We start from the raw sequence: 27,547 nt of genomic DNA, 5'->3' as shown, positions 1-27,547 counted from the left end.
AAATTCTACGAAACTATTGAGTAATTATAATGTAGAGAAAAGATATATAGGCATAAAGAGAAGAGACATATTCAGTTGCTTTAAAAAGTTATATATAAGAATTCTCTTTCTTATAATATAGTTTTTTTTTTAAATTCTCCCTCGTGTTTCTCCCTCATTTTTATATTTATACACCGTAAGTATCTCCAACTTACAGCTTTAGCATCATAAAATAATTTCCGATACTAGCATGCCAACTTTTATAAACGCATTAAAAAAGGAAAAAAATGGAATACCACGACTATACATTATACATCCTAGAAGACATAATAGTAAACTATACTAGCACCTACTTTTTATAAACACCCTCATCAACCATATAAAATATTTATCCTGTACAATGCCTCTATTAATTACGTCTTCTCTGCCATAAATTGTGGAGGAAGCATAAACAACCGACACGTACGGGATAAAGACTGGACCAAACTAGACGGGTTTATTCAAGAACAAAACAATATATATAGTATCCATGATAGAGTAACAATTCATTCCTTGTGTCCTATCTCTCTCAGTGTTGATCATGGCTAGCTGCCTTGTGTTCCTCCTCTTAGCCTTCTTTGCTTTTTCAGCAAATGCAGATGGTTGGATTTTATTTTCTTTCTTTCTATATATATATATATATATATATATGTATATATTTCAATATAAACCCACTTCTAATCCTCCAGAAATAAAAAATCTAACCATTTTAATCTGTATGTTTTTCCAGTTTTCTTTGATTGTGGAGCATCCGATACTTACACGGACGGAAATTCGATAGAATGGATGGGAGATGGCGACATGTTCCAGGACAGCCAGGCTGAAGTGGTGCAGTCTAGCAAGACAATGTCACCTGTAATGAGCACTCTTACGGTGTTCACAACTCGGAAAAAGAATTGTTACTCTTTCTCTGAGAACAAGGGCAATCCACTTCTTGTTCGTGCCAGCTTCTTCTATGGAAACTATGACAAAAAATCATCTCCTCCATCTTTCGATATGCATATTGATGGAAACGACTGGGTCACGGTCAAGACCTCACTTGATCAGCTTGTAAATTATGAAGTAGTCTATGTTTCCAAAGGCGATACAACCAGCATCTGTCTTGCCCAAACACAGCCTAACCAGTTTCCATTTATATCAGCACTTGAGGTTAGGAACTTGGATTCAAAAATGTATAACTATCTTGATCCGAACTATGCACTGTTTTTAAGGTCAAGGGTTGCTTATGGTGCTAAGGAAACAGTAAGGTAGTGATCATACACTGGCGATCCTTGTTATTATTTTCATTGTTTTTTTTCTTCTTACAATTTGTAGATAATTTTCAGGCTCCCGGATGATGCTTATGATCGCATTTGGGTTCCAGCAACAGTTGATAGCGGGATAACTTCGGTCGCAAGCGATGCAATAACCATTGATGTTGTTAATGCACCGGATAATCCTCCACAAGCAGTCTTGCAGAATGCTATTACAATCTCAAGCACGTCAGATTCTATCAGTATAAATCCTGGTTTTCCAGATCAAGAAGTTTCAATATACATGAACTTGTATTTCTCTGAAGTGACCCAGCTCGATACCACCCAAAACAGGTCCTTTAAGGCTTACATCGATAAAAAGCCCGTATCAGATCCCATTATCCCACCTTATGGAGAAGTGACAGAAACGTTTATTAACTTCACAGCTTCTTCAAACACCTCGTTTTCGTTGGCTGCCAACCCTGATTCTACACTTCCTCCACTTGTCAATGCCATGGAAGTCTTTTATATTAGCGACCGCCTAACAGATGGAACCAATAGCAAAGATGGTATGCATTATAGCTGATTTGTTAATTAGCATAAAATTGATATTGGAATTTCTGCATTATATACTGACAGATAACTTTCATGTTAAATTTGTCAGTGGAAGGCTTAAGTGAACTCCAAAAAGTATTCAGTGATGCATTACATGAATGGTCTGGTGATCCATGTCTTCCTTCTCCATACACATGGGAATGGATTAGTTGTAGCAATGATACCATACCTCGCATAACGGCATTGTAAATCATCTTTCCCTACTCTCATCAGGAAAATGCTCAATTTCTTCTTATTTATTTAGGAGTATAATTTTACTTGCTGGTTTAATAATTTATTTGTGTTCATAATGTTTTTGGGGTTTTCAGGGACCTTAGCAACTTTGATCTTTCAGGGGAACTTCCGGATTTTAGCTCCATGGATGCCCTTGTGACAATGTAAGTAAACTGTAAATGAGTTGAACCAATTTCAGGTATTTTCTTAATTGTTCTAACACATTGCTAGCATTTTTGTTTCCTATTCAACCCAGCAATTTGCAGAATAGCAGCATAAACGGACTTATTCCAGATTTCCTTGGCTCCTTACCTAACCTCAAAGAACTGTAAGATTCTCCCAAATAATCTCTTGTTGATTGTTACAAAATGCTCTTGTAAGGATTCTGGCATGCTTTCCTAAAGACTGGTATTGGGATGCAAAAAGAATACTCTGTCCCGGGATTCAGCGTGCCCCCGCCAAGCAAATTTGAAACAGGATTTACATTTTCGACAAAATAACACAACATTTTTCCTTTCTTGTTTCTTCAATCTAGGAACTTGGCAGATAATTACTTCAGTGGAACAATTCCTCCATCAATATCAACGAATAAGAAGCTGAAATTAGTGTAAGCGCCTATGAAAATACAGTTTAGTTTTATTAAAATTAATCTCTTATTTCTCGTCAATTTTTAAGAAATAGTTTCTACTTTGATGATTAAATCATATAATCTGGTGGAAAAATATTACAGGGTATCAGGCAATCCAAACTTGTGTGTCTCCGGCCAGTCCTGTCAGCCAACTAGTACTGATGGTACTACCAGTTCATCAATTCCTTCAGGTCGCAGAAAAAAGAGTAACAAGCTTCCAGTGATACTTGGAACCACAATTCCAATCTTCGTAATTTTCTGGGCTATTGTGGGATTTATTGTGCACCACAAGAGAAAAACAGCAGCCATAATCGCAATCACCACAGGTTAGCAAGCAGAATACAATTCATAATATGATATAACTTGAACAGTGTTTGAATTTAACTGTTGGTGTATACCAGATTGTTTAACACTGGTTTCTTCTTCTTCTTCTTCTTCTTCTTTTGGGTCGATAAGGACAAACTGGCGGTGCCAAAAGGCGTAGTGGTGCCAACAACATGAGATTTGAAGCGGTGATTAATGAGATCAATGTTAACATCCAAGACCAAACAACGACAGAGAATGACAATCAATCCGATCCACAGAAATGAAAATGCAACCTGGGGGCTGAGAAAAACAATTAACTTACCCTCCTCAAATCTTTGACCATATTAATTTACAACGATATTGTGTGTAAGCTTCACAGAGTCAACCCTCCTCGAATCTGTGACCCTATTAATTTACAACGATATTGTGTGTAAGCTTCCCAGAGTCAAAGATCATATGTTTGGAACCTAGTGGTATTATATGTGGGATAATGCTAACGAGTGTCCCCATAAACATTTATCATGTTTTGGAACAATAATTTCGCATTTATAATGCATGATTAGAAAATAAATATGTTTGTTTTTTTATGCAAGATAGAACTTTATTAATCAACTGATTTAGCCAACAATAGCATGGCTAAATAGAAAAACAAAAGTAACAAATGTCCCAGAAAATTTACGAACTAAACAAGAACAAAACAAACCAAACTAAATTCTTTGTTAAGTCAGTGTAGCAGACAAAACAAACAAAATGTAAAATCATGAAAGAGAACTGTAATCATGCGACCAAATCAGATTCTTAATAAACTGCCTTGCCAAATCATCCATTACATAGTTAATTTTTCTTATGAATATGTGTAAAATTCATAGGAGAAAGCATAAGGATGTCATTGAAATCACCATGTAATCGATCATCACGACACTACTTTCTCTCATCCGAGTAATTTAATTGTGTTGGTATGAATCAGATACTAAAATCCAATCCTTAGAAGTAATACATATCATTTAGTTGATTTCTATATATCTTATTAAAAACCAAATTATTGTGTTCATTCAAAATGGACTAAACTATTCCAAAAAAAAAAACAAAAACCACACCTTTATTTGCATAAATCCTAATATCATTCCATGCCACTATAAGTAAAAGTCATTCAAAAACTTCGAAAAGATCCATTTATGCTCTAACCAAGCTACCACCCGTGATCATAACTACGTACCATACCATTCCATAATAAAAGAACATATGCTTTGAAGTCTTAATCTATTTTTTATTGAAAGGGCAACTCAAATCATTCCTTTTTTTTTTAATAGTAAACGAGTGAATTATATATTAAACAGCCCCATTAAGTAGGTGGAACTGAAAAAAAGATAAATACAAGGGGAATATAAAAAAAAAGAGAAGACCAAAGCGACGAGGGACCTATTTAATTAGTCCAGTTTATAATACATTCAGAATTTCTAAAAAAATCTGAGCCTGTATAGCTGAAATTTCTAACTGAAGACTTCAACTAGAAGACCAAATAATAAAAGGTGAGATCAAAAATCACATCCCAATCCGGAGCCTTGGAAACAAATCAAATCATTCCCTTGTAATAAGCAAGTCTAAGATTAAACTCAACTTTGGGTGGAGCGGGAGAGGAACATGTACCAAACAAAAATGGTTTTTTTTCTAGAAAAAGAATTTTCTTAAGAAAAGCTGAGCAACTTTTCACCAAAAAAGCCTTTTGGATGTAGTCTCCAAATCTTCATGTCTACAACATTTTGAATTAAAGAAATCCCAGATAGCAGTTGCAAAAGTTCCCTATTTTTTTCTCTCAATCTCATAGTCTCCTCCTCCATGATAGGACCAATCCCAGGTAAAGCTATTCCATTTTCCCATCTTTGAGATTAAAACGTTTGTATTTGCACACACATAATAAAGACGTTTTAAAACACGTTTAATTGCTAATTAGAGCTTTATAAAGAGAGAGGATATTATTATCTTTAACGAACAGTTCCCCAGTTGTGAAGCATATTTCCATTAATTAATGCATTATTTGCTATGATTGCTTTGTTCTCAAAACATGTTTTGCACATATATAGTGATCTTGAGGGTTTCAATGCTTAGGATGAGAAATACCATGTGTGCTGCTTGTTTGAATAAGAAGTTATTGTACTATGGCTTGACCATGAAATAACTTCTTCAACAAGCTTATAATTAATAATTCGTTGACAGGAATCAAGTTCAAATAAAAGACATGAACACTCATACGGTTGATCATAGCTATGAGTAACTTTTATGCCTTGGACATGATATACTTTATGAGTGGTTAATTGATAGTTATGTCTATTATTGGAAGCTCTGATATGGTTTATTTATATATTTGTTATATTTTCATGACATGCTAATTACCTTTAATATATATATATATATATATATATATATATATATATATATATATATATATATATATATATATATATATGAAATCAATAATTTAAAAAAATAATTGAGTGATAGTTTAAGATAAGGAATTTGGGTGCAATATATTAAGAAGATATATAATGCATAGTTTGAATGTCGAACATGAAATGATAATGTCTGACACGTGTCCAGCTAATTCTACAACTCAAATTAATTAGAAGGGAGGATTGATTTTTATAATTAATACAATGAGCCTGTTGCTTTCCTTTCCTTTTCTTTTTTTCAGAACTACCGGCCGGCCGGTCCATAGCCCATGGTATAATAATTCAGGACGAAAAATTCCATTAAACCTATTCATTTATCAATTCAGAGTGATCAATCACCGCACATTGTTCAGAATTATAATAGATGTTTTAAAAAAAAAACATTATTTGAAAATATATTAAATTAATATTTTTATTTTATTTTTTAAGATTTATTTTTAATATTAGTACATCAAAATAATTCAAAAACATTTAAAAAATAATTTAAAATAAATAAATAAATTTAAAATTTGTTAAAATGTTGTTCAACCGCTTATAAATGATGAAAAACATCAAAACCGAGGTTTCACACAAGTGTAACCTCGTAAATAAATAGACATGAAATCATATAGATATTGGAACTTCTTCTTTATAAATAAATAAATAAAACTTTCATTTATAATAGTATGTTTGGGGGCATGATAGAATTTGTTTTTTAAAGCATTTTTATTTATAAATATATTAAAATTATATTTTTAAAAATTTTAAAAATTTATTTTTGATATTGACACATTAAAATAGTTTTAAAATATTAAAAAATAATAATTTAAAACTAAAACAATTTCAAGAGCACGATCAGAATGAAATGTAAAACCATACCTTAGAGTTGGAGGACCTTAGCATATATGCAAGTGGGCTGTGAAGTCAATGTAAATAATATTGCTAAACCAAACTGATCATTAAATAAAATCCACGTCTTTAAGCACGTATTCAATCCCAAGTTGGTATACATTATGCCCATTTTATAATGATAATCATATCCATTCAGAAATTAAAAGAAAATTAATCACCTTACCACTTTGTATATAAAGTCAGAATCCAGTTTTCATATTATAATTATTAAACTTGGTTCAAAAATTAACGGTCAGGTCTCTTAGATCACACGAATCGATCTAAATTAACACTAATAAATAAATAAAATATATATATATTTGAGATTTTAATATCTTATATAAAAAATATTAGAAATAATATATATGAATGTGTATTTTGTATAAAGTATAATATAGTTATTCCATATCAAAAAAGTTAAAAAAACAATTTATAGAAATATGAATTTTAAAAAAATATAGGATATAAAATGTAATATACTTATCTCATAAAAAAAATGAGGCTTGATGTATAATGTAGTTATTTTATATTGAAAAGCTAAAACATAATCCATGTATTTATATGTGTGTGAAAAGATGTAAAAAAAAAAAATTTCAGGTTTCATTCGGGTTATACCGGATCACGTGGGTTTTAGGTTAATCCGACTATCCTAGACTAATTACATCTTTATGTATTTTTTTATATATTTAAAACCCTGTCAAGATGCCGAGTTAACCAACCAACCCTGATTGGTTTCATAACCATGTTCCACATATAGCAACAAAGGGCTAAGCCTCTTTCCTTTTGTATTATCCTATCCCTCTCGGTGTTAATCATGACTAGCTGCCATGTCTTACTCTTCCTAGCTCTCTTCGTTTTTTCAGCAAATGCAGATGGTGAGATTTTTTGTTTCTTTTTTTTTTCCTCTTTCAGTATTTACCCACTTCATCTAATTTCTAACTATTTCAAACTTCAAAAACTCTAGTTAGCATTGATTGTGGAGCATCCGAGTCTTACACTGACGAAAATTCGATAACTTGGAGGGGAGATGATGATATCTTCCAAAACAGCTTCTCTGAAGTGGTGCAATCTAGCAACACAGTATCACATGTAATGAGCACTCTTAGGGTGTTCACCTCTCGGAAAAAGAATTGTTACTTTATCAGAGTCGACAAGGGTCCACTTCTTGTTCGTGCCAGCTTCTACTACGGAAATTACGACAGAGAACTATCCCCTCCATCTTTTGATCTGCTTATTGATGGCAACCACTGGACAAAAGTCATTACCTCACTCGATCAACTTGTATATTAATTATGAGGTAGTCTACGTTGTCGAAAGTGACGCGACTAGCACCTGCCTTGCCCAAACACAACCTAACCAGTTTCCATTTATATCCGCACTTGAGGTTAGGAGCTTGGATCCTAAAATGTATAGCTATGTTGATCCGAAATATGCACTGTTTGTAAGGTCCAGGTTTGCTTATGGTGCACGTGCAACTGTAAGGTACATAATGATTGATACTTTGGCCATCGTTGTTCTTGTGTTCTTTCCTTTCAGAGTCACATTTTATCACGTAGTTCTTACAATTTGTGGATATTTATCAGGTATCCGGATGATGTTTATGATCGCATTTGGGTTCCAGAAAGCGGTGGTACTGGGGTAATTTCAGTGGCAAGCGAAGCAATGTCCTATGAAGTTGATGTACCAGAAGAGCCTCCGGAAGCAGTATTGCAGAATGCTATTACAACCTCAAGCTTGTCTCAAAGTTTAACTTAAATCCCGGATTTTGCAGATAAAAAAGCTGCAATCTACATGAACTTGTATTTCTCAGAAGTCATCGATCTCGATACCACCCAGAAGAGATCGTTTAGGATTTACATCGATAACAATCCTAAATCAGAGCCCATTATCCCACCTTATGGAAAAGTGACAGAAATGTTAATTAACTATACAGCTGCTTCAAAAACCTCGTTTTCGTTGGTTTCCACCCTTGATTCTACACTCCCTCCACTTATCAATGCCATGGAAGTCTTTTCTGTTAGCGATCCTCTAGTAGTTGGAACCAACAGCAAAGATGGTTTGCATTAATCTTTTTGACCCATTAACATAGCTGGTTTATTTGGATACAATTAATATTGGATTTATTTCTGAATATGCTGACAGATAACTTTTCATGTCTTTCAGTGGGAGGTTTAGTTGAGCTCCAAACGCAATTTATGTTGAATATTAAACTCAATCTAGATGGTCAAGGAAGGCAACCACCAGCTGCCACCGACCAGCCGCCAGCCACCAGCTGCATGCCGCCTTCACACCACCGTCCACAGCCGCCTTCACACTTGAAGGTTGAATTATCTTGTTTTGAATTCGTGTATAAATAACAAGCTAAGCTTATGTTATTCTGTGTGGAGAGAGTAGAGAGAAACACTAGAGAGAAAGAGAGAGGGCGTGTATTGTATTAAGCTTCTGTGTGTTTGTAAGCTTCTTGTTCTTGTAATAAAACAGTGTGTTTTATCCCCTCCGAGTGTTTCAAAGCCACCACCAGTGGTTTCTCCCACCAACAATTGGTATCAGAGCCCCGTTCGTCAGAAAACAGAAGTGTTTTTGGGAGATATCCGAATTTTCAAAGTTGTCATAAACAAGTTTTGATCATTCCACCGTGTAGAGATCATCCATACGAACTCACTGCCGCAAAAATCACCTCAATCGGACACCGGGGTGAGCCACACGCGCCTCCTGAAAATCCGGTGACTGTAGCCCACGCGCGCCAGAGGAAGAAGACGAGTGACGTCCACGCGCGCCATATTGGAGCCGTTTAAGCCGCGCCGAGCCGAGCCGCAAGCCAAGTCTCCAGCCGCGCCGAAGCATATTCCCAAGAATATTCCCTTTTCAAGCCGAGCCGCTAAGCCGAGCCGCTATTAGCCTAAGCCGAGCCGATAGAATATTCCGCAGAATATTCCCGGTTCAACCCAGCGAACCGCCCGACGCCCAGATTTGGTGTTGTGACCGGTTCACCCATTTTCGGACCTGATTTCTACACAGTCAGACCGGTTCCCGACTATTTCGACCATTCCGGATCGATCTACAGTGTCGGTTTTGCCAAATTCAACTCCCAGAAGGAGATATAGTCATTAAAAGAGCAAAATGACTACAGAAAGTACACAAACACTCATCCCGAAGCTGACCAAAGACAACTATGATAGTTGGTGCATCAGATTAAAGGCATTTCTTGGTTCACAAGAGTGTTTGGAGATTGTACACTATGGTTATGATGAACCAGAGTCCAAAGAAGAAGAAGATGCTTTACAAGAGGCACAGAAGCAAGCCTTGAAAGTCAACAGAAAGAAAGACAACAAAGCAAAGACCATCATCTACCAAGGTCTTGATGAAGATACATTCGAGATCATAGCTTCCGCTGAAACATCACATGATATATGGGAGGCTCTCCAACAAAAATACAAAGGTGCTGACAGAATCAAGAAGATTCGTCTTCAATCTTTGCGAGGTGAATTTGAGTTATTGCAAATGAAGTCCTCGGAGTCTATTTCTGATTATCACACAAGAATTATGGTGATAGTCAATCAGATGAGGAGAAATGGAGAAGCCATCATCGATTCTCGAATTACTGAGAAAATTTTGAGATCCCTAGATCCAAAATTTGATTTTGTTGTTGTCGCTATTGAAGAGTCCAAGGAAGTGGACAAGTTGACATTTGATGAGCTTATGAGTTCTTTGCAAGCTCATGAGCAGAAGATTGTAAAGCGAAATGGAGATAAGGCCATCGAGCATGCCTTACAAGCAAAGCTGTCTCTCAAGGACAGATATGAGCAAGGGGAGACTTCAACAAGTGATATACCACTCAAACAGGAAGTCAACAATCCAGAGGAGGATTCCAGAGATTCCAAGGAAGAGGTTCTTGGAATACAAGTTTCAGGGGAAGAGGTGGTAGAAACACCACCAGAGGAGGTCGAGGTCAACAAGCATTCACTCCTAGAGGAAGAGGAGGCGGTTACAATAACCGTGACAAGAGGAATATCCAATGTTATAGTTGCAATCAATTTGGGCACTATAGCACTGAATGCAGAAGGAAAGCTCCGTTGGAGATACGTGAGCAAGCTAACTATGTAGAGAAGGATGACATAGAAGAAGCTGCATTTCTTGTCCAACAAGAACTTGGCGAGAAACAGGAAAATATATGGTATCTAGATACTGGAGCCAGCAATCACATGTGTGGCTACCGAGAGTTATTTAGTGATCTAGATGAGACCAAGCAAGGTCTAGTTACTTTTGGAGATACCTCAAAGGTTCCGTTCAAAGGTAAAGGCAGCATCCCAATCAAGTTGAAGAATGGCGATTCCAGCTACATCGCCAATGTCTATTATGTCCCAGCCATAAAGCAGAACCTGATCAGCTTAGGTCAACTTTTGGAGAGAGGATATACTTTTTACTCGAAGAATTGTCATCTGACAATTAGAGACAACAATTGGAGATTAATGGCCTATGTGAAAATGTCCAAGAATAGGATGTTTCCTTTGAACATCCAGTATGATGCAGCAAGGTGTTTGAGTGCCATCACCAACAGTGAAGAATGGCTTTGGCACCTGAGGCTTGGACATCTGAATTTCACGAGCTTGAAGATGCTAGCAAGCAAGCAGATGGTCAAAGGTTTGCCTCACATTGATCATCCAGATGAAGTCTGTGAGAGTTGTGTCCTCAGCAAACATCACAGATCCAGTTTTGCCAAAGAAGTCAACTGGAAAGCAAAGAGGCCATTGGAGTTAGTACACACAGATGTGTGTGGCCCAATAACGCCTATGTCGACTGGACAGAATAGGTACTTCCTCACTTTTATTGATGATTTTAGTAGAAAGACGTGGATATACTTTCTGAAGAGGAAGTCAGAAGTATTCAATTGTTTTAAAGATTTTAAAGCAATTGTGGAGAAGCAAAGTGGCTACATGATCAGAACAGTGAGATCTGATCAAGGTGGAGAATATACAGCAAATGACTTTGAAGCCTATTGTACACAACAAGGCATCAGACATCAGACAACACCAGCTTATACACCACAGCTGAATGGTGTAGCTGAAAGAAAGAATCGCACGATTCTTGACATGGCAAGAAGTCTGCTCAAAGCAAAGAAGTTGCCCAAGCAATACTGGGCTGAAGCTGTATCATGTGCAGTGTATCTACTGAATCGCTGCCCAACCAGAAGTTTGCAAGGAGTCATTCCAGAAGAAGCATGGAGTGGTCACAAACCAAGTGTTACTCATCTACGAGTCTTTGGTTGTGTGGCATATGCAAAGATCCCAGATGCAAGAAGGAGAAAACTCGATGATAAAAGCGAGAGATGCATCTTTGTGGGATATGGTGAAAGAAGGATGGGATACAAGCTGTATAATCCCATCACGAAGAAGGTGATTATGAGTAGAGATGTTATCTTTGAAGAAGATAAATCTTGGGAATGGACTGATAATAAAGAAGCAGTCAGATGGATCAACATTGATTTGATCCTTGAAGGTGAAGAAGTACCAACAGTACTTGTCGAAGAACCGATTGTACCAGCAGCTGAACCACAAAGTCCGGTACACAGATTCCCTGTATTCAACAGGAGGAACACACCAGGAGCATCATCATCAACACCACCATCAGCATCCTCATCAGAAGAACCAAGAAGGATGAGAAATCTTGAAGAGCTGTACGATGCCACTCAAGTAATGGAAGATACAAATTTGTTTTGTTTCTTTGCAGATAGTGACCCATTAAGCTTCAATGAAGCTGTCACAGAAGAGAAATGGATTAAAGCAATGGATGAAGAAATACATGCCATTGAGAAGAATGATACCTGGAAGCTGACTTATCTACCAGAAAACAAGAAAGCAATAGGTGTCAAATGGGTTTACAAGACAAAGAAAAATGCAAAAGGAGAAGTGCAAAGATACAAAGCCAGATTAGTGGCTAAAGGCTACAAACAGAGAGAAGGCATTGACTATGGAGAAGTATTTGCTCCAGTAGCCCGGTTAGAGACAATCAGACTGATGATCTCACTAGCTGCACAACATAGATGGAAGATCTATCAACTCGATGTGAAGTCAGCATTTCTGAATGGCTTCCTAGAAGAAGAGATCTATGTTGAACAACCACTTGGATACATTGAAGCTGAAAATAAAGGCAAAGTATACAAGTTGAAGAAAGCTCTCTACGGTTTGAAGCAAGCTCCGCGTGCTTGGAATACCAGAATTGACAGGTATTTTCAAGATAATGGATTTGAGAAATGTCCATATGAACACGCCATATATGTGAAGAAAGGAGCAAATGGCAGCATCTTATTTGCGTGCCTGTATGTTGATGATTTGATATTCACCGGCAACAACCCTACCATGTTTGACGACTTCAAACAAAACATGGTACATGAGTTTGAGATGACTGACATTGGTCTAATGTCACATTTTCTTGGCTTGGAAGTAACGCAGAAAGAAGAAGGGATTTTTGTATCCCAAAGCGGTTACGCCAAAGATATTCTTGAAAGGTTCAAGATGGAAAGCTGCAATCCGGTATCAACTCCAGTTGAGAATGGAGTGGAATTGAGGAAGAGTAAGGTTGGAAATGTTGATCCAACTTACTTCAAAAGCTTAGTAGGAAGCTTAAGGTACTTGACATGTACCAGACCGGATATACTCTACGGAGTCGGACTCGTCAGCAGATACATGGAGACGCCAGACCAGTCTCATTTGAATGCAGCCAAGAGAATTCTTCGCTACATCAAAGGCACAATGAATGAAGGTATGTTTTATACCTCAAGTAAAGACTTTAATCTTGTAGGCTACTCGGATAGTGATTGGGGTAGAGATTTGGATGAAAGGAAAAGCACAACAGGGTTTGTCTTTTTCATGGGAGACACATCTTTCACATGGTCATCCAAGAAGCAATCGATTGTAACATTATCAAGCTGTGAAGCTGAGTATGTTGCTGCCAACTCAGCCGTATGCCACTCAATATGGTTAAGGAATATGCTGAAGTTTTTGGGATTTCCTCAAGAAAATCCTACGGAGATTTATATTGACAATCGATCAGCAATCGCATTGGCAAAGAACCCAGTGTATCATGAGAGGAGCAAACACATTGATACACGTCATCACTTTATCCGGGAACATGTGAAGAATGAAGAAGTCCAACTGATATCTTGCAACACAAATGATCAAGTTGCTGACATCTTCACAAAGCCATTAAAAGGAGAAGTATTTATCCGATTAAAGTTCATGCTTGACATGACATCCCTCGATTGAGTTTAAAGGGGAGATTTGTTGAATATTAAACTCAATCTAGATGGTCAAGGAAGGCAACCACCAGCTGCCACCGACCAGCCGCCAGCCACCAGCTGCATGCCGCCTTCACACCACCGTCCACAGCCGCCTTCACACTTGAAGGTTGAATTATCTTGTTTTGAATTCGTGTATAAATAACAAGCTAAGCTTATGTTATTCTGTGTGGAGAGAGTAGAGAGAAACACTAGAGAGAAAGAGAGAGGGCGTGTATTGTATTAAGCTTCTGTGTGTTTGTAAGCTTCTTGTTCTTGTAATAAAACAGTGTGTTTTATCCCCTCCGAGTGTTTCAAAGCCACCACCAGTGGTTTCTCCCACCAACAATTTAGTGTATTACAAGGATGGTATGGTGATCCATGTCTCCCTTCTCCATATACATGGGACTGGATTAGCTGTAGCAATGACGTTATACCTCACGTAACAGCATTGTAAATCATCTACTTCCCTTCCATCATCAGAAAGAATTTCAAAGTATTCATTTTTTTTGTTCTTAATTTACTTGTTTATAATATTTTTGAGTCTTTCAGGGACCTTAGTAGCTTTGGTCTTTCAGGGCATCTTCCGGATTTTAGTTCCATGGATTCCCTTGTGACAATGTGGGTGATATATCAATCATTAAGTAAACTGCTTATGAGTTGAACCAATTTCTGATATCTTCGTGTTCTAACACAATGCTAGCATTTTGTTTCCAATTGAATTTCAGCGATTTGCACAATAATAGTTTAAGCGGACCTATTCCAGATTTCCTTGGAGCCTTTCCTTACCTCGAAGAACTGTAAGATTCTACCAGATGATCCCTTGTTAGCTTTTAAAAAATTAATGCTCTTGTAAGGATTCCTGGCATGGTTTCTGATAAGAGTGATTTGTAGGAAAAAATCGTGTGGTGCAAACATGAAACAAGATTTGCATTTTCGAAAAATAACACAATAATCTTTCCTTTCCTTTTTCTTCAATCTAGGAATTTGGCTGATAATTCCTTCAGTGGACCAATACCTCCATCAATATCAAGTAATAAGACGTTGAAATTAGTGTGAGTACTACCTATGCGAGAACAGTTTAATTTTATCGAAATCTCTCATTAATTAGTTCTCAAGGTGTAGTTTCTAATTTGATGATTAATTCAAATGTTCTGATGTATCCTGGAACATTTTCAGGGTATCAGGAAATCCAGGCTTGTGTGTCTCCGGCAAGTCCTGTACGCCAACAAGCACAGATGGCACAAAGAGTTCACCAACTCCCTCAAGCAGCCGCAAAAAGAGTAGCAAGCTTCCAATAATACTTGGAACCACACTTCCGAGCAGCATGATCTCCTCGGCTATAGTGGCATTTATATTGCACCACAGGAGAAAAAAAGCAGCCATAGCTGCAATCACCGCAGGTTAGCAATCAGAAAACTATTTAAATTACAACATGATAAACGACATCTCAATTTCAATATTCAAACTTCGTGTTTCACTTTTAACATTTTCTTTTTCGGTTCGTCAAGGACAAGCTGCTGGCTCGAGTATGCCTTCTCAGGGTCAGGGATCACCCGGCAATGTGATGATGGGTAAAATGGGTGAAGCTGCCGCGAATGAGGGTAATTAATCACTCAGATATATCCTCATGAACATGGAAGCAACAATGACTGATGAGAAAGACACCTAACTAATTTATTTCCTCAAATATCCTTTCGGCGTATTATTTCTCCATGCATGCAGATGTTGTATCCAAGCTCCCCGAAGTCAAAGATCATGTGTTAGGAAGCTGAGTGACATTATTTGAAAAATGTACCTGTTTGTACCTTAAAATATACCTTATTTTCTTTGCAAACGGATTTCAACTGGGTAGGAGGTCCAAATCTCCGATGCGATAAATTTGCAAGTTGCCCTCTATTTTGAGTTATTTAGGGGAAACATCAATTTAGTTCTTAACCTTTCAATTGAGTTTCAAAACAATAAATTAATCTTTTCAGTGATTGAATTGTCAAAAGAAATTGATGAAATGATCCGTAGAAAAAACTATTTAGCCGTACGATTCAAGGACCTTAGCAAGTGGGCAGTGAAGTCAATGTCAACATCGCAAAATGAAGGATGGATTCTGCTAGATCCACTCCCTTTATGATTATTGGATTCCATCCCAGTTGAGGTTTAACTTAGGCTTATTTGATAAATGATAATCATTCATTAAGCGGTATTAAGACTCGTAATCGACAGCAATTAAAAGAAAAAAACTGATTCTTACAAACTTTGTAAAGTAAAAACAAATGAGCTGAACTTAGAGAGAATTTTTTTCAAGGACTGTAACAATACATGAAATAGCTCCATTTTAGGATTGTTAAGAGACAATCATTATATTTGAGTTTATCAAGTTATATTATATGAAAAATATTACATTTTTATTTAACTACATGTTATTTTAATTAAATATATAAATAAATAGATATTAGATTTAACATAAACTATACAAAGATGTTTGAGTGATAAAAAAAAATTAATTATTCTATGTATAAATTAAAATTAAAATTTATATGTTCTCCAATAATATTATTTATCAATAAATCCTAACACAATATAAAATGAAATATGTGAAGGGTTTTGATAACCTTATATTATCTAACAGAAACAGGTCCTTAGCCAGCAATAGAGCTAGAATCGAAATGTATGGAAATTAAGAATTCTGTCTTCTATCTGAACAGCTGTTTCTAAAGCCATATTAAGGGTAATGTTGAGTAGTAGTGCTATATTATTGAAATATAATTAGCTTACAAACCAACATCTAAAGAATGATTACAAATAATAAAGGGAATAAACAATCCTTGGACAACATCTTTATGAAAATTAAAACATGATCATCCCAAAGATGCCTACAATGGCCGCAATCAACCCATAGTATGTAGAAGCAATGTTGCCTGCTGCTCCGGATGGGGAGGTGTCAGTTGGGCCGGGAAAAGGTGATGTTGCTGGAGATGACAGTTGAGGCAACACAGTTATGAAAAGCTTCTGGTTCCCAGACTCACAGTGCCCGGGCACACTACAAATGTACCATTTCTTCCCAGGAGTTGAGAGTGTAATCACATCATTTCCTGTAGTCAAGGGCACAATATCATCAGCTGCCTTGCACTCTTCGAATCCAGTTCCATTAACACTCAACACATTGTGTGCTCCTGGCGTATACTTGAAAACTGCACCAAGAAATCAAATTGTCAAGAAAAAAAGTTGAATGCAGTGGTAGTAAAATATGAATGCAGTTTGTTTAAAGAGAGTTGAGCTACCTAGTGTGTCTCCCACGTAAAATGCTTTTCCCTGAGCCCAGGTTTGATAATTAAAGCCTAGGGTCCAACCTGTCTTGTCACCAACCATATGTTCTGTTGCCAAGATTGAAGGAACGAAGACTGCAACAATGGCGATGATCATGAATATCCTACAAGACGCCATTGCAACTTTTTTTTTTCTAGTTAAGCAATCCTCTCCCTCCTTTCTTTTTTGATTGGCGTTGGTGGGATGTTTTGTGATGCGATTTGATTGTTGCAAAGTGTTCAAATATTGCAGCCTTTTAATTTATAGACTGGGAAAAAATAGTGGGGTCTAAGTTTTGTGGCGAGCCCATGGCCCGGCAAGGGCGGCAATTAAGGCAAGGACGGCAATGGCACGATGCAGTTCTTGAATTAGTAGGTTGGCAACAAGGACTCCCTTTTTTTTAATTGATGAATCCATCTTTCACGGTAAGTTACTTTGCTAGAGGCCATTCAGATTTTGTTTGCTACGCGAGACTTGTTCAACAAAAGAGACCGACATCATGCACTTCTTCCCTGCCAAATGTGGATACGAAGTTTATGATATTTTTGGCATTCTCGTAAACAAAAGAGGCCTATATGTGCTTTATTTGACGTTGGGCTTTAATGATCATTGCCATTGTTTAAAGAGTTGTCGGTATTGGCTTAATTCTTACAGGATGTTCAAGATAATTGCAATTGTTGTATTCTTTGTCCCTTCGGTTTTCAACTACGAGATATAAAAAGAGAATACTATTAATTTGCATGAAAATAGTGCACATCAAACTATTATTATTAAATTTTATTATAAGTATATATATATGAAAATAATAATTGTTATCTTTATATGAATAGATTAACATGAATAACAACAATATCCCTATATAGTATATTTATTGCTTGCAAAATAACTAAACCAAACTTTTTGGACTAGTACTATAACGTGAGAATTGTTTTCAAGCAAAAAAAATAGTTATATGTTTTTTAAAATCTGATTTCTTATACCCTTAAAATAGAATGTTAAAGACAAAGTTATCGGTGAATATCAATTTTATATTGATGATAATTAGTAGATTATATATGTAATGTTAGTAGCATATCACTTGAACTTCAAAAGCAATATCAAAATAGGAATGCCAATACTATAATTATATATTTTAAAGAGTTGTTTAATGCGGCTAGTATGATTGAAATATATAAACCTCTAATGAATTTCTCCACTACAAGATGATAGAAGGTTCCTCCATGAATAACCGTGTTTTACAATTGATTGACTATATTGATAAATTGATTAATTGAGTTTTGTCATGGATTAGAAGTTAAATGTTGACTTACTTGAAATGTATTAATGATTGAAAACTATTAATGTTTACTTCATATAGTATCTCTTGGTTATTGGATATAGAACGTGATTTTCATATTTGTATTAATATTTAGTGACTAAAGTAAAGTAGAAGATTATCTAAAAATAAAATGGATCTATGAGTTGACAATGATGTACTAATTATTGCATTAGCTATAAAAGCTTATCATTTAACTTTGTAAAATAGATTGATACTGGAACTTTATAATTTTTATTTTATTTTCTATAAGCATCGTAGTTGTTTTTTTATTTAGCTATGAATGGATTAAAACTAAATATTAGAGGAAAATGTTGTTCTTTTTTATAATAATATATAATGTTTATTATGAATTTGATATTTATACAAATAGTTTGTATATAGTTAATTTAGAAATGTTTATGTTCAATACTCGATGAAATTGATATTACACTAAAATTTAGAAATGACACTAAATGAGACAATTCCCTCATTTATAGTTACAAGATGGAGGGGAATTGATATTACACTAAAATTAAAGTAAAGGATGTATTACAAAGATGAAATTAATTTTATAGCTTTAATTTAATTTTGTATTACTTCTAGCTTCTTATTCTATATAAAGATCGTTCCATGTTTATAGTAAGTTATTTACAAAAAAAACTAAATCATATAAGTCATTTTATGTTTACAACTCATGTATAATAAATTAAAAAAATATATATCTTATTATATTAGTTTTTCCCCACTAAAAAAATTATCCTAGCTTCGTACCTAAATAATTGTCGTATTAAATGATGCCTTACTGTAATATGCTATGTCTTCTTGGAAGCACTAAAGGCATGTGATATATGGTTGCCATGGTTACATATGAATCATTTAAAGAAATGACTAATTGCTTTGGTGCATTTTCACATAAAGTTGATAATTTTTCTTTTACCTTTCATATTACTCTGTTAGTTTCTGCAGCAGGGAGGCGAAGCCAAGAAATTTTTCAAGGAGGCAAGAGTAGGAAAAAGAATTAGGGAGGTCAAAACTTAAATTTACTAGTTTTAACTTTAAAATTTTAAATTATTCAAGGGAAGCTAAGAAAAAAAAAATCAGGGGCTAGGGCCCTTGCTAGCCTCTCCTAGCTCTATCCCTGTTCTACTAGACAGTTTCCACTACCAGCTTGGTGCTTTCGTTACTAGGTAGCTTGAGGATCTTAATTTTATTTTATTTTTCTATCATTTCCTGTTATATCTCATTATTTTTTGGAAATCTTTGGAATTAGTAAAATTTATTGAAGTCCATTGTTGTAGAAATGTGGATTGCTGCATTTTATTAAAATAAAACAATTCATGTAAAAACTACATGCATTTTCTTTCATTAACACACGTTTATGAATATTGAATCTCATCTAAAATTAAAAAATCAGAGTTGAAAAAAAATATTAACACGTGCTCAAATGTAATTATTTATCTATATAAAGCTTAATTTACCCTCCAAGTGTTGCCTTTGGTGATTTTGCAGATAAAAAAGCTGCAATCTACATGAACTTGTATTTCTCAGAAAGTCACCGATCTTGATACCACCCACAATAGATAGTAGATGTTTTCCAGAGAACTTTGAAACTATTTACTTTTTAATTACACTGTTAATTACAAATAAAATTATTGACGGATTGAAAAGCTGTCGGTGTTATTTGATGGTTTTCTGAAAAATTCAGATTAGATTAAAAATTAAATTAAATATTACAGATGTAATCACCGACGATTGAAAAGTCGTCTGTGATATTTGGCGGTTTCTGAAATTTTTTGATTAAATTAAATATTACAGACGAAATCACCGATGAAATGATTAAAAATATTAATTTTTAATTATCTGTCGATAAAACCGTTGGTAAAACGTCCCAATAAAAAGCCTGGAATCTCTAATTTTACAACAGACTCGTCTCCTTCTTCTTCTTCTTCTTCTTCTTTCCCATATATAAAAATATCAATATCCATTTCTTTTTCTTCTCTTCTCTACTCAACTTCTTCTCTTCTCTACTCAACTTCTTCTCTTCTTCTCCATGCTCAAGTATGTCTTCTTCTCATTTCTTCTCAATTTTTTTTTAATTAGTATACTTTACAAATTTGTTTTTTTTTTCTCTTCTTAGCTTTACTTGCAACTATATTAAGGTAAGATTTTTCTTCTTCTTCTTCTTCTTTCGTGTTTTTTCACTATATTTGTTTTTTTTTGTTTTTAATTGCTTTTGTTCTTAATAATTGTGTGAATATTGTTGTAGGATTTTTTTTCATATGAGATCAATTTTTAGTTGATTTATTTATTTGTTGCAAATTTATTTGAGTTGATTTTCTTCTTTTTTTTCCAAGCATTTTGAGTATTATATAGTTTTTATTTATATTAATTAAATTATTTTATAGTTTTGTAAAATAAATTTTTTTAAAAAATATTTTTAAATAATTACCGGCGGAATTATATACGGTATTTTGTTGAGGGAAATACCGACGGACTGAAGCGGGTAATTTTTTTTGCGTGCTTTTTCCGTCAGTAAATCCATCGGTAATAATATTTTTTGATTACTAACAGACTTACCGACGGACAAAAAATTACCGATAAAAGATTTACCGACGGAACATTTTCGTCAGTAATTTCATTGATAAATTAATTACCAACGGAATGATAGTGCAAATACCGACGGAAAAATCCGTCGGTAAATATAAAGATTGTGGTAATGATTGTCTTATTTTAGGTGAGGAAAAAAGTGAGTGTTTAATTTTTATACTTTGATAGCTAGAGAAATGAAATAGTTTAAGAGTGATTTTCTCTTATATATATATATAGCTAGAGAAATGAAAATAATGGGGAAATTGTCTTTGAACTTCTTATAGATATTCGAACTTCTTCTTTATAAATAAAAAAAATAACCTTCCATTAGATTTTTTATTTTTTAAAAAAATGTTGAAGTACTGGTCTAAAACCATATCAGCTCTCCTAAAGCATTAACCTTGATATTACGCGTATGTTATGGCTACCTGACAAGTAAGGATGAGAATTCCTATAATTATAAATGTATATATATTGTCAACTCTTCGATTTCCTTGTTTTTATACATGGCTAGCACATTCCTGTTATAATAATATGTTTGGAGTATGGTAAAAATTGTTTAATAATATTTTTTAATTTTTTAAAATTTATTTTTGATATTGACACATTAAAATAGTTTTAAAATATTAAAAAATAATAATTTAAAACTAAAACAATTTCAATAGCACAATCAGAATGAAATGTAAAACCATACCTTAGAGTTGGAGGACCTTAGCATATATGCAAGTGGGCAGTGAAGTCAATGTCAATAATATTGCTAAACCAATTAAACTGATTAAATAAAATCCACGTCTTTAAGCACGTATTCAATCCCAAGTTGGTATACATTAAGCCCATTTTATAATGATAATTCAGAAATTAAAAGAAAATTAATCACCTTACCACTTTGTATATAAAGTCAGAATCTAGTGTCCAGTTATTAATTCTGGCCTAGAAGTTGATCTGATCAGGTGGCTGGGTTTTGGATCACACAGATTGACCCGAGTCTACACTAAAAAATAAAAAAATAAATTATATTTGAGGTTTTAATATTTTATAAGAAAAAGTATTGAAAATAATATATGTGAATGTATTTTTAGCATAAAATATAGTATAATTATCCCACATTAAAAAGTTAAAGAAATAATTTAGGTAAATATAGACTATACAAAAAAATATGGGATATAAAGTATAATATAGTTATCCTATAAAAAAAATATGAGATATAAAGTATAGTATAACTATCCTATATCAAAAAGTTGATATTTTTAAAATTTATTAAAAAGAAAAATTCAAGTTTCATCCGGGGTTATGTTGGATTACGCTGGATCACCTGGATTTTAGATTGACCCGACGAGTATCCAAACTATTACATATTCAGATTTTTTTTATTTCAAACTCATTCAAGATCCCGGTTCAAACCACCGACTAGATCGGTTTCATAATTATGTTCCATATATAGTAACAAAGGGCTAAGCCTCTTACCTTGTGTCCTATCCTATCCCTCTCGGTGTTCATCATGACTAGTTGCCATGTATTACTCTTCCTAGCTCTCTTTGTTTTTTCAGCAAATGCAGATGGTGAGATTTTCTTTTTCTTTTTTTTTCCACTTTCAGTATTTACTCAATTCATCTAATTTCTAACTATTTCAAACTTCAAAAACTCTAGTTAGCATTGATTGTGGAGCATCCGAGTCTTACACTGACGAAAATTCGATAACTTGGAGGGGAGATGATGACATCTTCCAAAGCAGCTTCTCTGAAGTGGTGCAATCTAGCAACACAGTATCACATGTAATGAGCACTCTTAGGGTGTTCACCTCTCGGAAAAAGAATTGTTACTTTATCAGCGTCGACAAGGGTCCACTTCTTGTTCGTGCCAGCTTCTACTATGGAAATTACGACAGAAAACTATCCCCTCCATCTTTTGATCTGCTTATTGATGGCAACCACTGGACCAAAGTCATTACCTCACTTGATAAACTTCTATATTATGAGGTAGTCTATGTTGTCGAAAGTGACGCGACTACCATCTGCCTTGCCCAAACACAACCTAACCAGTTTCCATTTATATCCGCACTTGAGGTTAGGAGCTTGGATCCTAAAATGTATAGCTATGTTGATCCGAAATATGCACTGTTTGTAAGGTCCAGGTTTGCTTATGGTGCAAGTGCAACTGTAAGGTACATAATGATCGATACTTTGGCCATCGTTGTTCTTGTGTTCTTTCCTTTCAGAGTCACATTTTATCACGTAGTTCTTACAATTTGTGGATATTTATCAGGTATCCGGATGATGTTTATGATCGCATTTGGGTTCCAGAAAGCGGTGGTACTGGGGTAATTTCAGTGGCAAGCGAAGCAATATCCTATGAAGTTAATGTACCGGAAGAGCCTCCGGAAGCAGTCTTGCAGAATGCTATTACAACCTCAAGCTTGTCTCAAAGTTTAACTTAAATCCCGGATTTTGCAGATAAAAAAACTGCAATCTACATGAACTTGTATTTCTCAGAAGTCACCGATCTCGATACCACCCAGAAGAGATCGTTTAGGATTTACATCGATAACAATCCTAAATCAGAGCCGATTATCCCACCTTATGGAAAAGTGACAGAAATGTTAATTAACTATACAGCTTCTTCAAACACCTCGTTTTCGTTGGTTTCCACCCTCGATTCTACACTTCCTCCACTTATCAATGCCATGGAAGTCTTTTCTGTTAGCGATCCTCTAGTAGTTGGAACCAACAGCAAAGATGGTATGCATTAATCTTTTTGACCCAATAACATAGCTGGTTTATTTGGATACAATTAATATTGGATTTATTTCTGAATATGCTGACATATAACTTTTCATGTCTTTCAGTGGGAGGTTTAGTGGAGCTCCAAACGCAATTTAGTGTATTACAAGGATGGTATGGTGATCCATGTCTCCCTTCTCCATATACATGGGACTGGATTAGCTGTAGCAATGACGTTATACCTCACGTAACAGCATTGTAAATCATCTACTTTCCTTCCATCATCAGAAAGAATTTCAAAGTATTCATTTTTTTTTCTTTACTTGTTTATAATATTTTTGAGTCTTTCAGGGACCTTAGTAGCTTTGGTCTTTCAGGGCAACTTCCGGATTTTAGTTCCATGGATTCCCTTGTGACAATGTGGGTGATATATCAATCATTAAGTAAACTGCTTATGAGTTGAACCATTTTCTGATATCTTCGTGTTCTAACACAATGCTAGCATTTTGTTTCCAATTGAATTTCAGCGATTTACACAATAATAGTTTTAGCGGACCTATTCCAGATTTCCTTGGAGCCTTTCCTTACCTCGAAGAACTGTAAGATTCTACCAGATGATCCCTTGTTAGCTGTTAAAAAATTAATGCTCTTGTAAGGATTCCTGGCATGGTTTCTGATAAGAGTGATTTGTAGGAAAAAGTCGTGTGGTGCAAACATGAAACAAGATTTGCATTTTCGAAAAATAACACAATAATCTTTCCTTTCCTTTTTCTTCAATCTAGGAATTTGGCTGATAATTCCTTCAGTGGACCAATACCTCCATCAATATCAAGTAATAAGACGTTGAAATTAGTGTGAGTACCTATGCAAGAACAGTTTAATTTTATCGAAATCTCTCATTAGTTCTCAAGGTGTAGTTTCTTAATTTGATGATTAATTCAAATGTTCTGATGTATCCTGGAACATTTTCAGGGTATCAGGAAATCCAGGCTTGTGTGTCTCCGGCAAGTCCTGTAAGCCAACAAGCACAGATGGCACTAAGAGTTCACCAACTCCCTCAAGCAGCAGCAAAAAGAGTAGCAAGCTTCCATTAATACTTGGAACCACAATTCCAAGCTTCATGATTTTCTGGGCTATAGTGGCATTTATATTGCACTACAGGAGAAAAAAAGCAGCCATAGCTGCAATCACCGCAGGTTAGCAATCAGAAAACTATTTAAATTACAACATGATAAACGACATCTCAATTTCAATTCAAATTTCGTGTTTCACTTTTAACATTTTCTTTTTCGGTTCGTCAAGGAAAAGCTGCTGGCTCGAATATGCCTTCTCAGGGTCAGGGATCACCCGGCAATGTGATGATGGGTAAAATGGGTGAAGCTGCCGCGAATGAGGGTAATTAATCACTCAGATCCACAGGAACATGGAAGCAACAATGACTGATGAGAAAAACACCTAACTAATTTATTTCCTCAAATATCCTTTCCGGCATATTATTTCTCCATGCATGCAGATGTTGTATCCAAGCTCCACGAAGTCAAAGATCATGTGTTAGGAAACTGAGTGACATTATTTGAAAAATGTACCTGTTTGTACCTTAAAATATACCTTATTTTCTTTGCAAACGGATTTCAACTGGGTAGGAGGTCCAAATCTCCGATGCGATAAATTTGCAAGTTGCCCTCTATTTTGAGTTATTTAGGAGAAACATCAATTTAGTTCTTAACCTTTCAATTGAGTCTCAAAACAATAAATTAATCTTTTCAGTGATTGAATTGTCAAAAGAAAATGATGAAATGATCCGTAGAAAAAACCATTTAGCCGTACGATTCAAGGACCTTAGCAAGTGGGCAGTGAAGTCAATGTCAACATCGCAAAATGAAGCATGGATTCTGCTAGATCCACTCCCTTTCAGATTATTGGATTCCATCCCATTTGAGGTATAACATAGGCTTATTTGATAAATGATAATCATCCATTAAGCGGTATTAAGACTCGTAATCGACCGCAATTAAAAGAGAAAAGTTGTAAAGTAAAAACAAATGAGCTGAAACTTGAAGAATTATATATTCAAGGGCTGTAACATGGATATATACATGAAATAGCTCCATTTTGGGGCTGTTAAGTCACAATTGTAATCATAAGAATTGAGTTTACCAAGTTATATTACATAAAAAATATTATATTTTGATTTAATTACATATGCTATCTTAATTAAATGTATAATAAATGTATATTAAATATAATATAAATTATATGAAGGTGTTTGAGTAATTATAAGAAAAAATTCATTATTTTATGTGAATTAGAAAAAAGTTCTATATATTTCTCCAATAATATTATGGATCGATAAATCCTTTACACTATAAAATGAGATTTGTGAAGGGTTATATTATCCAACAGAAACAGGTCCTTAGCCAGCAATAGAGCAAGAATCGAAATGTATGGAAATTAAGAATTTTGTCTTCTACCCCTCCGAAAATTCAAGTGTTTCTCTGGTTGGCAGTCCAGAATAAAGTTGTTACAAGAGCTGAACAGCTGGTTCTAAAGCCATATTAAGGGTAATGTTGAGTAGTAGTGCTATATTATTGAAATATAATTAGCTTACAAACCAACATCTAAAGAATGAATACAAATAGTAAAGGGAATAAACAATCCTTGGACAACATCTTTATGAAAATTAAAACATGATCATCCCAAAGATGCCTACAATGGCCGCAATCAACCCATAGTATGTAGAAGCAATGTTGCCTGCTGCTCCGGATGGGGAGGTGTCAGTTGGGCCGGGAAAAGGTGATGTTGCTGGAGATGACAGTTGAGGCAACACAGTTATGAAAAGTTTCTGGTTCCCAGATTCACAGTGTCCGGGCACACTACAAATGTACCATTTCTTCCCAGGAGTTGAGAGTGTAATCACATCATTTCCTGTAGTCAAGGGCACGATATCATCAGCTGCCTTGCACTCTTCGAATCCAGTTCCATTAACGCTCAACACATTGTGTGCTCCTGGCGTATACTTGAAAACTGCACCAAGAAATCAAATTGTCAAGAAAAAAAGTTGAATGCAGTGGTAGTAAAATATGAATGCAGTTTGTTTAAAGAGAGTTGAGCTATACCTAGTGTGTCTCCCACGTAAAATGCTTTTCCCTGAGCCCAGGTTTGATAATTAAAGCCTAGGGTCCAACCTTTCTTGTCACCAACCATATGTTCTGTTGCCAAGATTGAAGGAACAAAGACTGCAACAATGGCGATGATCATGAATATCCTACAAGACGCCATTACAACTTTTTTTCTAGTTAAGCAATCTCCTCCCTCCTTTCTTCTTTGATTGGCGTTGGTGGGATGTTTTTGCGATGCGATTTGATTGTTGCAAAGTGTTCAAATATTGCAGCCTTTTTATAGACTGGGGAAAAATAGTGGGGTCTAAGTTTTGTGACGAGCCCATGGCCCGGCATGGGCGGCAATGGCACGATGCAGTTCTTGAATTAGTAGGTTGGCAACAAGGACTCCCTTTTTTTTAATTGATGAATCCATCTTTCACGGTGAGTTACCTTGCTAGAGGCCATTCAGATGTTGTTTGCTACGCGAGACTTGTTCAACAAAAGAGACCGACATCATGCACTTCTTCCCTGCCAAATGTGGATACGAAGTTTATGATATTTTTGGCATTCTCGTAAACAAAAGAGGCCTATATGTGCTTTATTTGACGTTGGGCTTTAATGATCATTGACATTGTTTAAAGAGTTGTCGGTATTGGCTTCTTACAGGATGTTCAAGATAATTGCAATTGTTGTATTCTTTGTCCCTTCGGTTTTCAACTACGAGATATAGAAAGAGAATACTATTAATTTGCATGAAAATAGTGCACATCAAACTATTATTATTAAAAATTTTATCTAAATTTTATTATAAGCGTGTGTATATATATAATAATTGTTATCTTTATTCATATGAATAAATTGATAAATCAACATAAATAACAACGATACCCCTGTATATAATATTTGTTGCTAACAAATTAACTAAACCAAACTTTTTG

At 35.1% G+C, this 27,547-nt stretch overlaps 4 protein-coding genes across 4 annotated transcripts; 2 read left to right on the top strand and 2 right to left on the bottom strand.

Annotated features, from left to right (window-relative positions):
• The first annotated feature begins 469 nt into the window (after positions 1 to 469).
• On the top strand, positions 470 to 3,583 carry LOC112323808 (uncharacterized protein At1g24485-like). Its single transcript, XM_024583283.2, has 9 exons — positions 470 to 620; positions 749 to 1,265; positions 1,344 to 1,819; positions 1,915 to 2,050; positions 2,174 to 2,242; positions 2,335 to 2,406; positions 2,614 to 2,685; positions 2,809 to 3,032; positions 3,163 to 3,583. Exons 1-9 carry the CDS (start codon positions 560 to 562, stop codon positions 3,294 to 3,296), a joined length of 1,761 nt encoding a protein of 586 aa, XP_024439051.2. The 5' UTR covers positions 470 to 559; the 3' UTR covers positions 3,297 to 3,583.
• A 12,738-nt stretch (positions 3,584 to 16,321) lies between these two features.
• Positions 16,322 to 17,157, bottom strand: LOC18109208 (blue copper protein 1a). The gene is made up of 2 exons (XM_006387418.3): positions 16,881 to 17,157; positions 16,322 to 16,790 (listed from the first exon to the last, which is right to left on the bottom strand). Exons 1-2 carry the CDS (start codon positions 17,041 to 17,043, stop codon positions 16,447 to 16,449), a joined length of 507 nt encoding a protein of 168 aa, XP_006387480.2. The 5' UTR covers positions 17,044 to 17,157; the 3' UTR covers positions 16,322 to 16,446.
• Positions 17,158 to 22,566: 5,409 nt separating this feature from the next.
• Positions 22,567 to 24,911, top strand: LOC18104045 (probable LRR receptor-like serine/threonine-protein kinase At1g05700). Its single transcript, XM_024583821.2, is given in 9 exon segments — positions 22,567 to 22,592; positions 22,677 to 22,952; positions 23,054 to 23,526; positions 23,634 to 23,766; positions 23,860 to 23,928; positions 24,036 to 24,107; positions 24,291 to 24,362; positions 24,481 to 24,704; positions 24,811 to 24,911. Coding segments are annotated over 9 exon segments (1,446 nt in total).
• Positions 24,912 to 26,063: 1,152 nt separating this feature from the next.
• On the bottom strand, positions 26,064 to 26,893 carry LOC7473320 (blue copper protein 1a). The gene is made up of 2 exons (XM_002319006.4): positions 26,625 to 26,893; positions 26,064 to 26,532 (listed from the first exon to the last, which is right to left on the bottom strand). Exons 1-2 carry the CDS (start codon positions 26,785 to 26,787, stop codon positions 26,189 to 26,191), a joined length of 507 nt encoding a protein of 168 aa, XP_002319042.1. The 5' UTR covers positions 26,788 to 26,893; the 3' UTR covers positions 26,064 to 26,188.
• Between the last annotated feature and the right edge of the window lie 654 nt (positions 26,894 to 27,547).

The sequence above is a fragment of the Populus trichocarpa genome, chromosome 13, assembly GCF_000002775.5.
Source record: "Populus trichocarpa isolate Nisqually-1 chromosome 13, P.trichocarpa_v4.1, whole genome shotgun sequence".
Taxonomy (NCBI): domain Eukaryota; kingdom Viridiplantae; phylum Streptophyta; class Magnoliopsida; order Malpighiales; family Salicaceae; genus Populus; species Populus trichocarpa.
Note: the sequence above shows the minus strand (reverse complement) of the source record. Positions and strands in the feature narration are given on the sequence as shown.

Coding starts and splice junctions, on each gene's coding strand:
- LOC7473320 (XM_002319006.4), bottom strand. CDS start 26,787: ATGGCGTCTTGTAGGATATTCATGATCATCGCCATTGTTGCAGTCTTT. Junction 26,533..26,624: donor TTACGTGGGAGACACACTAG/GTATAGCTCAAC, acceptor TTCTTGGTGCAG/TTTTCAAGTATACGCCAGGA.
- LOC18109208 (XM_006387418.3), bottom strand. CDS start 17,043: ATGGCGTCTTGTAGGATATTCATGATCATCGCCATTGTTGCAGTCTTC. Junction 16,791..16,880: donor TTACGTGGGAGACACACTAG/GTAGCTCAACTC, acceptor TTCTTGGTGCAG/TTTTCAAGTATACGCCAGGA.
- LOC112323808 (XM_024583283.2), top strand. CDS start 560: ATGGCTAGCTGCCTTGTGTTCCTCCTCTTAGCCTTCTTTGCTTTTTCA. Junction 621..748: donor TTTTTCAGCAAATGCAGATG/GTTGGATTTTAT, acceptor ATGTTTTTCCAG/TTTTCTTTGATTGTGGAGCA. Junction 2,051..2,173: donor ATACCTCGCATAACGGCATT/GTAAATCATCTT, acceptor TGGGGTTTTCAG/GGACCTTAGCAACTTTGATC.